The 13,839-nt window shown below is 41.0% G+C and overlaps 1 protein-coding gene across 4 annotated transcripts in view; it reads left to right on the forward strand.

The window, feature by feature from the left end:
• upSET (SET domain-containing protein upSET) overlaps nt 1–13,839 on the forward strand; it is a 20,156-nt gene extending 6,317 nt beyond the window's left edge. Inside the window, exons 1-12 of one of the 4 annotated variants that reach the window (XM_017899464.1) lie at nt 4,154–4,232; nt 4,406–6,944; nt 7,160–7,247; nt 7,375–7,525; nt 7,604–7,748; nt 7,818–7,865; nt 7,944–8,592; nt 8,667–10,631; nt 10,721–12,253; nt 12,341–12,584; nt 12,670–12,807; nt 12,900–13,839. In XM_017899464.1, coding sequence (XP_017754953.1) covers nt 4,714–6,944; nt 7,160–7,247; nt 7,375–7,525; nt 7,604–7,748; nt 7,818–7,865; nt 7,944–8,592; nt 8,667–10,631; nt 10,721–12,253; nt 12,341–12,584; nt 12,670–12,807; nt 12,900–13,357 — 7,650 coding nt within the window. In that variant the 5' untranslated portion in view covers nt 4,154–4,232; nt 4,406–4,713 and the 3' untranslated portion in view covers nt 13,358–13,839. Of the gene's footprint in view, nt 1–4,153; nt 4,233–4,405; nt 6,945–7,159; nt 7,248–7,374; nt 7,526–7,603; nt 7,749–7,817; nt 7,866–7,943; nt 8,593–8,666; nt 10,632–10,720; nt 12,254–12,324; nt 12,585–12,669; nt 12,808–12,899 lie in introns of those variants that run through there. The other 3 variants (XM_017899463.1, XM_017899465.1, XM_017899466.1) reach the window with 3 other exon arrangements.

Here is a 13,839-nt window from a genome sequence, read left to right on the forward strand (position 1 = left end):
GAGAGAGAGAGAGAGAGAGAGAGAGAGAGAGAGAGAGAGACAAGTCGAACGTTTATTTAACGGCGTGGAACTAGTCGTAGGTATGGTTAGTGTCGCTGCTGGTGGGAGGTCGCGTTATGCTCTCGCTGCTTTTCTTCGATTCTACGCATATTTCGGGTATGGTGTATATGAACAAGGGGAAGACGGATAAAATTAATATTACTTTTAAGGAGAGAAAATGAATGTCGATAGGCATAAGCAGAACGGATAATAGCACCTAGGCATGCTATAAAAAATCAATATGGATATATGTACATGTTCTTTATACCTGCGTTTTTGAAACGATCGAGTTCCGTAGACATTAGTTATAATTATGATAGGACTGTTCTTTGGATTGAATTAAGTTGAGAGAGGAGGTAAATCGGTATGATTGCCAGTTCCATTCGCACGATTGCTTACAATCGGGCTGGTTACATGGCAGCAGAATGCGCGTTTCAGCTGCGCACGAGTTGGTTGTGAGAGCAACACCGTTTTCCTGCAACGTCGAATAGCCCTGTGGCGAGAAGAGGTCAGCGGAAGCGTCAAACAACTTGTTGGAGACGCGGTCGACCCATGTCTTGTAACAATGCTCGATTGATAGTATTGTAAACAACGTAATTGCCTTCTGGACGAGTTTTTTTTTCACTTTTATACGCCGACACAATTTTTCACTAATATACAATGAGCGACAATACGTCGTAGCGTTTCATTGGTGGAGCATGTTCAAAGAATTGGTAAAATAGTTTGCTTGAACAGGTAAACTAAAATGGCAGATCAGGGATGGAAAATGGGCGACGAGATGGAACGGGGTGGGAGAGGTCAGCATCGAGCGATAATCGTTCAGGAATAATTTTGGTTCGTATCGAATCAATGCAAGGGTCGAGGTACGCCAAGTAGGTCGCCACAAATCCCATTGCTGCCAACGCGACAAACCAGCCTGTGCAGCGCTGCACACTCGCGCGCGTTCTACTCCACGGCGATCCCGCGCGGAAGCTCGTTAACTTTGCAACTGTTGGAAAGACCGCGGCGAAATTGCAGCCAGATCTCAGTAATATCGTTCACAGCTGTTTCGCTAAAACTGGCCAATTAATCCTTAAGTTTTGGAAAAGGAATTATCATACTGTCGCAATTTCAAGTGTCATATGCCTTTTTGCATCGAGTTACGTACGGAATAGGTTATCTTCCATGATACTTATTTATCGTATAAGGGTTTCGGATAACCTTGAACAGATGTTTATCGATATTGTATTTCTAGGAAATCGTCGCAATGCTGCATGCAAATGAGAATTTGACTGTTTGGACAACGCTATATCAACGTGCTATTCCGAAGGATAATTAAATATTTTATAAAATCGCATCTCGTTATCATGGGATGTAAATTACATTTTGTGAAAGTGCATTGCGGAACATTTATTAGCCAGTTCGCAATGCCACGCGTAACTGTTGAAACGAGGTTTATATTTAGCTACGGGAATATAGTTTTGTTTCTGTTACAAGGTACAGTTGGTTCTGGCAGTTTCCCTGATTTCGTGCCATCTGAAATAATACTACATCCTAGTGGTTCTCAGTGCATTCATTTCGTAGAAAAATGCATCAGGAGATTCGAAGTGGAAGGATTGAAACTAAATAGAGTTGAAAACCATCAACATGCTAGTGGATTTCGCAAGATTTGGTTAAAATTAAATCCAACATAGCAGGGAATGGAGTGCATAACCTCGGTTAACAGACGCCTGCGTGGTCGCGCGATGAAAGCTGAATCTCTGCCATTGGCGTTTTGACAGTCCCGATAACGTCATTACTCTGCAACCAGTCACGTGACGGTGATGCAGTTGTGTAATGTACGATAGCTTTTCTCGAATCGACCACGACACCCAACGAATTGACGAATTGTGGATTAAATTCGATTCCATGCAGCAAGTAGATCCAGACGTCCGAACCAGACCGTGATGGACTTTACTATATAGAAATACACGTTGCCGGTTATTAATGGAAGGTCGCATCAATTATAGAAAACCACGTGATTATATTTCCCATTTAGTCTACGAATTATATGTTTCAGGATGAATACTTTACATTATGATGTCGAGTGTTGCAATTTTCTCTTCACAATTATAATTAGATGCAGTTTTTTATATTGGCTTATTCCTAAAAAGCCTCGTCCAATTAACGCAACCTCTTTTGAGAATGCGGGGACAAAAGCCTGGGAAACGACCATACGGCCGTTGATGGTTTTCAGTAGTAGCAGCACGTGCCACTGACAATGAGTGCAGTAGAAAAGGTAGCGTGCGCATCGAACAAACTGCCTCCTATTCACGCATTCGTCACGTGATCCTGACTCCAGTTTCGTTCACCGTGGAATTTTTCATTTTACGAGACCTATAAATTGACATTTTAACGACTAATGTCATTTGTTATGTTGTAAATAAACATGACATTAGGTTTGCAAATTTCAAAAAAGTAACAATACAAAATTGTCTTTGAAATTGATGGATTAAGGTCTTGATTATTTAAATATATAGTGATATGATAGGAGATACTATGCACTGTTCTTCGTATTGTTTCCATATAAAAAAGAACGATACAACCGGTTCTTCTTTGCATTGCAAATCACGTTGAATTATTTATTTATTATGTTAACCCTGAGTCATCTGAGACAAATCAAATCGTTATATTGATTTTTACAAAAATGCTAATTTTAAACTACATGCAAGTAGAAACTGTGTTATTAACGAGCTATATTTCCAACTAAAATTACTTATAACGATATAACAATTTCTTTATTATATATTTAATATAATATACAATAATATATAATAATTTTTTACATATCTGTTTATATATTGTAAATATACAATGTGACAATTCATTTTACTTAATATTTAAGTACATAACAATCATATAGAAAAAGCGGGAATGTTGTTATTTATTATTACCGCTTCACACTCTAAATGAAAAGCGGAATTTCATTTTTCCCTTGATTGTACTTTCGCGACTTTCCTAAAATTGCACGGAAGAAGGATAGGCGCGAGTAAGAGGATCCATGCACCTAACTTTACCTCGCACAGATCGTGTCCCTTCTCCCGCGCATTTGAAAGTATTTCCATATGATTTGAACACGTTTCGCTGGTTACGTTATATTTTCTCTCTTATCGATACTTGCACGAAGCGATTTAAGCTCAGCGATAATTTCTGTCGCCGCGACTGGCCAGTGCCTCGTATTTTTATATTCCATCGGCTGTTTATATCGATGTAGCTCGAGTCCGATCGAGAAAATTGATAATACTAATTTATTAGAAACGCACGACGCACACACGCAGCGGGTAGAACACGCAGGCACACTTGGCGCGAGTCCAGCCACACGTGCGGACTTGACACGAGCTGGCGAATGTTTATTGTACGGATCGTAACATTTCTCCGAAGTATTTTCCTGCCACTTCCGAAATCGAATGCAACGACCGCGCGGTTCGTTGCGTTTCCGTTTCCTAGGTTAAACGGATACCCATGGTACTCGTAACGCGATAAAATGTGCAATACGAAGTGAATCATCGCCGTTCGTACAAGGAATAGAAAATATGTAGATACATCCTGCGTATTGCGTCGTTTCCTTCGCAGCTGTTGAACGTAGCGACATTTTAGTAATGGCGGATACTCCGCTAGACAACGATGGAGTGTTTTCTCTTTCCTGCGCATGTTTGCATAATTTCCTGTCAACGCATATAACAAATTTGAACTTTTGTCGACGATCGTCGACGAATGATGTTGCTGATATATGACAAAGGGCATAGCAATTAAGCCTAATTTCGGTCTAATCTAAATTGATTTTATCGCGCGATTCCGAACCGGTTCGCTGGCGAAGGACATCGTTACGCGAGCAAGAATTATCACTTCTATTTGTTTTCCTGTCCGTCTTAATCTTACCATCGTAATTAAATATTTGAGATATTAAATACCAAGCGTTTGCTTAGCCCCTTTCATCCCCTTTTCTCTCTACTGCTGGCGAGCACTCTAGGTTCGTACTCCTGAATCTATCATGATCTGGTTTAATAGACATTTACATGGATTCGTGGAAAATGATGACGATCTTTATTAGATAACCAGTGGTTTTATCGAACCGTTAGAAGGAAACGTTTTTCTGGATCAATAGCCTTGAATATTGCATCGCCACGTCATGGACGCTGAATAATTAATACTTTTTACGGGATGTTTGAGTTAGGGTATGTAGCCAGTCAGTGTGCATTTAAAAATCTATTTATGCTTATACCTTGCAGGTATTACTGTAAGAATTTTGATCGAATATTTTTTTGCAATTTTTCTGTAATTGAACACTTTGGAATTAATTTTTGGCTGGAAATAAATTAACGAGAGAATTTTCTGTTGTATGTTTTAGCTTATGGTTCAGAATCCTCAAATAGCGGAATCGAAGAGCGCGGTATCTCGTCAAGCTGCCGGACGAGGATAGCCATTCGATCCTAACTCGCTCGAGTTTCCAGTTGGCGTGATCGAAAGGCCTCCAAAACGTCGACCCCGTCGGTGATCAAGTTATCGGGGGGTGGAACAGGTGGGGGTGGGGAGCAATTGTCCCCAGGGTCTGGCCCACCTCCCCCGGTGTCCCCAGCCGAGCATACCGATGCTAACGAGAACGATGCCATCAAGACGAAACGCGTCGACAACTTCCCACAGAGCGCTGAAACCACCATGAGCTTCGTTTTGCAGTTGGGCACGGTAGAAACATCCCTCGAGAAGAAGAACTCCAGCAGTCAGCCGTCCTCGTCGCTAAATCAGGAGACGTCAAATGCCGTGGTTGCTGGAAGCGATGATGCCGGCAAGCCTCAGATTCTTCAATGTTTAGAGAACACCTCGGAGATTCCAACCGGTCATGTTATTTCCTTTTCCACTGTGAAATCAGTTAGCGTTACCTATCCAGTGGCGAAAGCCGTTAGGGAGGTTCAAAGAATCGCTGGTTCTCAGACGAATACCACCCAGGTGCTGTCAACACGTGTGATCTCGCAGAAATTGCCATCGTCTAGCCATCAGACTCAGTCCGCGCCTTTAACACTGAACGCATCTTCCAACGTTACCCATGTTCCGGTAAATGCTCAATCTTTGCCCTCACCAGGCAGCGGAGTGGCACATGTGTATCCTTTACAGCACTCGGTACCCACCCAGAATAAACAGCAAACTAGAAATCAGGTGGTCACCTGCGAAGGCAAACCGCAACAACAGACAACTACGATATCTAGTCTGCAGTCTAGCATGCCTTTAAAAGTTCAACCGGTCCCTTCGCAGCTGGTTGTGGGCAACAGCGCGGTTAGAGCCATCGCCACTGCGACTTCATTGCCTAATATTCAAAGGATACACGTGAAAGCACAGAATCTCGTAGGACAGACTCAGACAGTTAACTTGCAGAAGGTGAAGGGTGTGGCAAACGTCAGTCAAGGGGTAACCGTTCAAAGAAACTCCGTACCTAGGATACAAACCGTACAGAAAAGTCAGGTGTCGACTGGTACCGCTCAAACTACCCAGTTCGCTGTTAATCAAGTCACAAACAATGCCAATGTACAGAGAGCCCAACAAGGGAACTCGACGCTCCAAAAAGCACAAGCGAACGCCGCGAGCACACAGAAGGTAGCGCAGGTCTATAATAATCAGAAGGTACCATCGCAGATGTTAAGTAACCATCCGAATCATAAAGCACAATTACAGCAGATAACAAGTAATCAACAGCAAGGATTACAAAAGTTACAGGTTCAGTCACAAAAGACGGTAACAACCGTGCCTAGACAACAGTCAAACTCAGCGGTGAATAATATTCAGAAACCTAGCAATTCTGTAGCTGGTATACAGAAGGTACAAGTAGTGGGACAAGTACAATGTCAGCAGCAGTTACCGCAGGTCCAAAAGCATGTGCAACAGGTTCAGCCGTCGCAACATCAAAGATCTCAGTCTACAGCGGCTTTACAAAAGTCCCAGACTGTGGCCACAGTTAATACCAGTAGGGTACAATCGATCGCGAACGTTTGCAAAAGCAATAGCGTTCCAAATATCAGCAAAACACCACAGAACGCCAACTTATTAGCCGTGAACAAGCAGCCAGTGATCTCACAACCACAGCAGTCACAGCAAGTACATACCCAAAATTCGTCTCAGTTGCAACAACAATTGCTACAACAAACTTCGCAAGCGCAACAATCGCAGCAGCAAACGGTACAAAAGCAACACCCACAACAACAGCAAGCGAACGCAAATCCACAAACACAGAGAAGTCACAGTATTACAAATGTCCACCAAAAGGTCGCGACTATTGCGACAATTCCCAATAATCAACGAACTCAAGTACTAAATTCTAAGATGCAGCAGCAGCAGATGGTCATGAGAGTGGGTGTACCAAAGAATCAAGCGCAAAATTTACAGCAAAATAATTTGAAAAATGTATCTCAGAAGATTGCAAATACCGTAAAAACTTCAAATTCGCAGAATGTTGTGCAGCAATCATTGCATAGAAACACAAATGCCCAGCCAGTGAAAATAATCCAACAACAGCAAAATGTGATAGGACCGCAGAACGCTCAAAAACAGCCTGGATGCATAAAAACGATACCCCCTCAAAAACCAGCCCAAAGAAACCATACACAAAAAGTAGCCGGTATTAAGACTTCTTTAAATACAAACGTGGCTGCAGTGAAAAGTCAAGGACCCACAACTGCAGTCGCACAAAAAGCAAGCATCAAAACGTTGCTCCCTCAACAGACTGTTGCGACGAACATGTTAATGCATAAAAATCAACCGATTAAAATACAACAAACCATGCAGCAGAAACAGATTATCACAACATCACAATTTCCCCCACAAATTCGGCAACAGTCTGGACAAGTGAAAACATTATTACCAGTAACTAGCATGGAACCTCGCAAGGATGTTGAAAACAAGTTAGTATCTACTTCCGATTGTTTGATGTATACCTATGCCTTTCACTATAATTTATCGCGTTTTGATTCCTATTCGAGAGCGGAAAATAAACGTGTTTAAAGTATTCGGGAAACAAGTGATTAGTTTCTGACTATTTTGTCGTTGCATTCTGCATCTTTAAACATTTTTGAATAAAGTTTATAGATAACTAAATAACTAAATATGATATTTCCAGAACCGAATCTGAAACCCGCGAACCTAAGGAAGATGAACGTCAACAACGTCCTACAACGCCGGTCATAAGAATACCCCCTCCTTACGAGGTAACATATTGTAGTATATATAATATAAAGTTAAATAATGAATCTTCGAAATCATTTTTGCAGTGTGTACTGTTGCATTTTGTAGTCATGTATAGTTGTTCCTAGAACACTTAATTCTTGATTATAGTGTCTTCAGTACGTCCTACAGGATCACAATTATGGGGCACCACCACCTCGAACTCCATCACCTCCATCACCACCATCTCATTTAAAACAGCCCATTAATGGTGCCGGAAGTTCAACTGCAACTTCTCAGCATACTTACATTTATGGAAAAGGTACGCTTTACGAGTCAATAAGCCATATAATAACACGAATGGCGTGTATTTTTAATTCGACATTCTTATTCATTACAGTTGTTAGTAGTACTAACGTAGATGATGATGCAGCCAGTGCTATCAGTAGTGAAACAGGCAGAGACGTTGAACTCGAAGGCGAAGAAACTGAAACTGCTCCCGAGGGAGAAGGAGACGATGAGGATAGCGTTACTAGATGTATATGGTAAGTACCTATACTAGAAATTATAACAAATTTTTAAAAGTGTTTAACTAAAACTATATTTACTTTTAGTGAATTTGAACATGACGATGGATACATGATCTGCTGTGATCGTTGTTTGTAAGTACAAGTAAAATTTTCAAAACGTTTGATAGAACATGATACAGTACTGACAAATATAAATATATGTGATTCTAGGGTTTGGCAACATGTTGACTGTATGGGTATAGATCGTTCTAACATTCCTGACGAGTACCTCTGTGAAATTTGTCGACCGCGACGTGTAGATAGACAAAGAGCACGTGCTTTACAAATGCGTAAGCGCGAGGAATTGCTAAATTCAGATACATCGTCTGATACATCATCTACCAGTTCAGCAGACACTGATGTCGGTATGAACACGATTCCAAAGAAAAGAACTTTACAACAACAAATTCCTCGTCGAAAATCCGAACCACCGCAAGTAAGACGTCTGAACAACAATAACAACAACAATAATAATAACGTCGCAAAAAGACAGAGGAGAGATTCTCATCCAAGACAATCCAGTGCTGTACGTAAAAAAGAAGTTACAAAACGAGGCCCAGGCAAACGTAAAGCGAAACGGAGAATGAGTTTGGAGGATAAAGAAGAGGAAACTCAAGATACATGGAGTTCCAATGTTGCTCCACTAAGACAATGGATCGAACGTTATGAGGAAGCTGTAACAAATCACTATAGTCCGGAATTGAGAGCCAGAATATCATCTATCAAAGTGAATGGTACACATAGCGACTTGAGGCAGAGTAATATGAATGTCATTGCCACCGGAAAATGTAGACTCAACGTACATAGTAACAACGTTAGGGTAAGTATAATTATCTTTTATGACGAAAAATAATTTTTATTAGTAAGTTTCAAAGATTATTGTTTGTTATATAGTTTTTGGTGGCAACTATGTATCTCCCTCCAAATACACCTGTCGTGGAATTACGAGGAAAATATATGCTAAGTACACAACATCGACCGTCTTATCCTCAAGGAAGACAGCACACTCAGAGGCCTGGACCCTTTGTATTCTTTTATCGGTTACCACGAGACGGAACAGAGGTCTGTGTAGACACTAGAACGTACGGAAATGATGCTAGATTTGTGCGACGTAGTTGTAAACCTAACGCGGAAGTGAAACATTGTATAGAGAAAGGAACATTACATTTGTATATTGTGACTACAACCGCGATCGAGAAAAATGCTGAAATTACGATTAGACATGAACAACATGATCTTCTGTTGTCGCCTAATCCAAATGGACCCATGATGCCTATCGTCTGTGCGTGTAATAATCCAAGAGAATGTCAAATAGTGTCATTAAATCAATTAAACAGAAGAGGAAGTAATGGAGCATTAGCGGAAAATGCTGATGGTCGAGAACGAAGACGAAGGGGTAGACGAAATACAATTTGTGAGGATAGTGATTCTTCAATTGTAATGCCTAATAATACTATCATCACGCAACCCACTCCGCCACCGACAACAGTATCATCAGTATCCGCACCTCCGAGAAGGACAGTTACAACCACCATAGCAAATACTGGTAACCATTCGGTACGTCAAGCACCTAAGGAAGAACCGCCAACATTAGTTCAACAACCGCAGACTTCTCCAAATTTAAATCAAACTATACCATCAGAATCTAAGAAAGACAAAAAGAAGATGACGAGAGAAGAGAGAAAAATGGAAGCCATTATGAAAGCTTTTGAAAGGCTAGAGAAAGCGGAGCAAAGGAAACAAGAAGTTCAAGCCCGGAATGCACAACGGAAGGAATCTGGTGGTACGCATAGCGATAATGAGGATAGCCATAGTGTTACAATGCAATCTAAACAGAAACAGCAGAATTCCGACAGACCTTTAAGGCGAAAGCGAAGAAAAGGTAGAGCAAGGACGACCAGTACTTCACAATCACAAGGTAGTAGTCGAAGAACGAGATTGAATTCCGCAGATTCTGATGAATCGTCTGGAGAAGAGAGCACCTCAATGCAATCGCCACCTCTTTTGAGCCAAAATCATTCACAGAATCGGGATGCTCCCTATTCTTCCCATCTGCATACACCTGCTAAGAACGCAAACGAAACTGTGGCTATAGCTGCTCATCAAGGAATTCCCACAGCTGCTGGTTTACTGCTGGCTCTAGCGAATTCCAATGCTCCTGGACCTAGTTCGCCTCCTTTACAGCAACCAACACCAGTTAAAAGTCCAACCTGTGACAGTGGTGCAAGCAGCAGTTCTCAGAGTTCAACACCATCCACTCCCTTGTCCTCTGCTTGCTTGTTAGTCGCAGCAGCCGTTGGTCCTCTAGCTCCTGGTTTTAAATTCCCGAAAACCAAGAAGGTCCTAATGAATGAATGGCTAAAAGAATCGCCTGATCCACCGCAAAGCAACATATCTCAGATGTCACCATTACCAGCGTTACCACCGGCTTCTGCATCGAATTCGATAAATCCTCTTTGCAGGTCTTCAGATTTTTCTTTACCAACAGACTCATCCGCAGAGTTTTTAACACAAAGTTATGCAGCCAAAAGTCTAGCAACTCTTGTACAAGCTGCTAACTCTGTCTCTGGAATATGTGATTCGCCGCCACAGCGTAGACAAGCGACCAGTGGGAATTCAGTATGTCCTGTCTCCACGGGATCTGCCAAGAAAAGATGGTTACGACAAGCCATTTCTGAAGAATGCGATTCACCGAATAGTCGACCAGAAAGTCCACCAGCCAGTGAAATGGTAGCTCCGCCAAAGAAAAGAAGAATAGCTAGAGAAAGTTTATCTTCGGACAATTACACTCCACCCACAACACCTACCATGTTGGTTCCTGAATCTACTGCGAATAATAGATCTTTGTGTCCTGCTGAGGTAAGGTGCAATATAATTGAATATTGAAGTACTTTTTTGTAATAGATTTATATAGAAAATTGAGCTTTTAATCGCATTTTCTTTTTCAGGACGATTTTATCGAGCAGCTGCAGTCGCCATTAGTTGAGCAGAATGATGAACGCCATATAACAACAGAGACTGTAAAACAAGAGGTCACTTCACACGAACATGTTAACTCAGATGCGGTCGTGCGACAAAAGCTTTCTATAGATATTCCACCGGATTTTCACGTTAAAACCGTTAAATCTGAGAAACATATAGCAGTGACACAGATGGACACTTCGTTAGTGAAAGAAGAAAATGTTGAGATAAAAAAAGAAGATGATGAAATGAATTGTGATACATATATGCATTTGGAATCAAAGTCTTTTATTAAAGACGAATTGCGACTTGTAAAAAATGAAATAGTTGACCATTTCAGAGATAAAAGCAAAAAGGAACATATTATAAAGAAAGAGGAGAACTTAGAGACAGAAAAGGGAACAGTTGAAATAGTCGATCAAAATGAGGCAGATACAGAAATGGAAGACTTCAGTTCTCCAATCGCTGTTATGGAATCAGATGCAATTCTGAAACAACGAGTGGCTGAGATGAGACTCGAATTCGGAGGCAGTATAAGTGAGATGGTTAAAGTTGAAGATGACAAGTGTGACGACGACAAACAGTCTGAAGACGTGAAGTGTGAAGTGAAGTCCGATGATAATATGTCGATTGACGAGTTCGATGTTGAAGCTCAAATGAAGAAAATCACTGGTGACGATGGAAATGACTACAAGGAAAAAGTAGATACTAGTTCAGAAAAAGATAAAAGTATGGATGGTATCGAAGGTTTGATGGAAAGCTCCAAGGAAGATTCAGAGTCTGAGGATAAGGAGATGGATGATGTGAAATACGAACCTTCATTTAAAACATTCAACTTAAATCACGAGGAGAAATTATTTAAGGAGTTCGAAAGCAAAGCTGAATCAGAATGTACCATTGAGAATAGCATTAAAGAGATCGAACAAAGCCAGGAATCTCAGAAAATTGAACAACCGTCCGCGTTTATTACTTCATCGGAAGAATCCATTTTCGAGTCTGCATCCTCTAATATGGATACAGAATCCATTGTAGAACCGCCAAAGATTTTTCATTCCATTCCACCACTAAGTGAACGTATTCGCAAGAAAACAGAAGCAACAAGTGCTCCAAAAAGCCAACTGAATTTCGAAGCAGCTATAATAGAATCCAGCATTAACATGGAAACAGATGATGAATCCAAAAATGGTGAACAAAAATCTATGCTTTCAACGGCATTAAGGGAATTGTTGGAAGCCAAATTGGATGATTTGACACCCGATGACGCTAAAGAAGAAATCGTCGAGGAAAATAACGCGCCATACATCGAGTTGAAGTCTGAAATTTTAGAGCAAAATATAGAAATACAAGAGTCTGTATTAAAACCTACCCCTCAAAATGTTAATGATGAAGAAGTTCCAGTAAAAGAAGAAGAAAGTCCGCCTAAAGAAGTCAAGCGATTGAAGGATCCGAGAACTGTCGTTCCAAATACTATGCCAGCTCCTGCATTTAAACCTGAAGGAATTCCTCCTGTTAAACGAAAGGTTAGAATAACTATAGAATAAAATTCTTGCTTCGAAATTATACAATCATGTGTTTCTTGGCTATTCAAAAGTAATTTACTGTTCCAGTTGTCCATATCAGAATACCGTAAACGCAAACAGCAATCGTCTGGCACGCCTCCAGAACCTGAACCATCAAGTGATACTTCTACAACAGATAAAGGAGGAGCTAGAGGTAGATCAGATAGCGCGAGCAGTGGAACTTCGTCGCTCAGTTCTGATGAGGAAGGTTCTAAAATCTCACTATCTCTCGATATACCAACCTTAACCGCATTACCACTTTTCATTAGCGCGGAAGGCGAGGAAAAAAAAGGTTAATATAAAAGATATTAAATAATTCAGAATATTCGTGATAAAAATAATACATTATTTTATCAAGATATTCTGATTGTTGATAGGTGGTGAGGAAGGAACAATTGGTTGGTCCGCTGCTCCAACTTTAGTTGAACGTCAAAGAGAAAACCTTACAGAAAGATTAAAACGAGAGTTTGGATTATTTCTCAGCGACGACGAAGAAGAAAGAGCTCGCAAACACGGTGAATATCCTGTACCATTCTTTATTTCTTTTTATTTATTCTTCCTTTTCATTCTGTCTATTATATACTAATATGATTATAAATTATTATAGGTCTAACAGCAGAGGCAATATTGAAAGCGCGTAAGTCATCTCCGCCTCATCCCACTGTGTCAAATACTCCACCAGGTTATCCGTTACCTCAGTTACCTCCTCAACCCTATATACCTCCTCCAGGATCCGCATCCATTCACTATCCTCAGTTTCAAGCTAAACCTTGTCCCGTTCAGTATCCGAACTTCACAGTGCCACAAAACACTTCACAACCAGTTTATGCGAATGCTGCGCCTCAAACCTCTACGAACAAGCAGGCACAACAATTTTTAGTACCTCAGGCGTCTCAGGCACCGCCAGGCTCAAATCCGTATCCTCCTCAGTTTATTCCACCATCTACCACAGCAGTATCGATCTCCAAGTACACGTCTGTGACACCGCCATCTGGAAATCAAATATATCCTGCGTCTGGCCAAACGCAGAAGCAGTTTTACAATCACCCGGCACCAAGGTCTTAACCCATATAAAAGGTAGCTCTGTCGAAAAGTTTTTAGCTGGGAAAATTTTTATTAGACTTGGTCGGATCGCGAGTTAACTCGTCGGTTTGTTTGAATAAACACGAGACTCGCGACTGGTCGCTTAATTCCATTAGATTAAAGTGTTAAGTTATCCTCCCTGGCCTGAAAAGGAAGGGGGTGAAACGAGATATTTTGAGTGGGACAGAAAACAAATTCACAGTCTCTTCTACCTTACGTCGTTCGTGTTTTAGCAAAAGGGTATTTAGATTATATAATAAAATGATAATTCGCGCACGCGACTAGCGGAGAAGAGATTCGTGATTCCAGGTGCTACACTGTTCTCGCTTGTATTAAAGACGTTATGCGTACACCGTTGACTGCGAAGGAAGAAACATAAGAAATATTAACACTTCTGATGGTTTCGGAGACGCACTCGATGGAATTCGTGTGGCCTAAAGTGATAATTAAGTATTTTGAACAAA

Source organism: Eufriesea mexicana, unplaced genomic scaffold (assembly GCF_001483705.2).
Source record: "Eufriesea mexicana isolate 0111107269 unplaced genomic scaffold, ASM148370v2 scaffold933, whole genome shotgun sequence".
Lineage (NCBI taxonomy): Eukaryota > Metazoa > Arthropoda > Insecta > Hymenoptera > Apidae > Eufriesea > Eufriesea mexicana.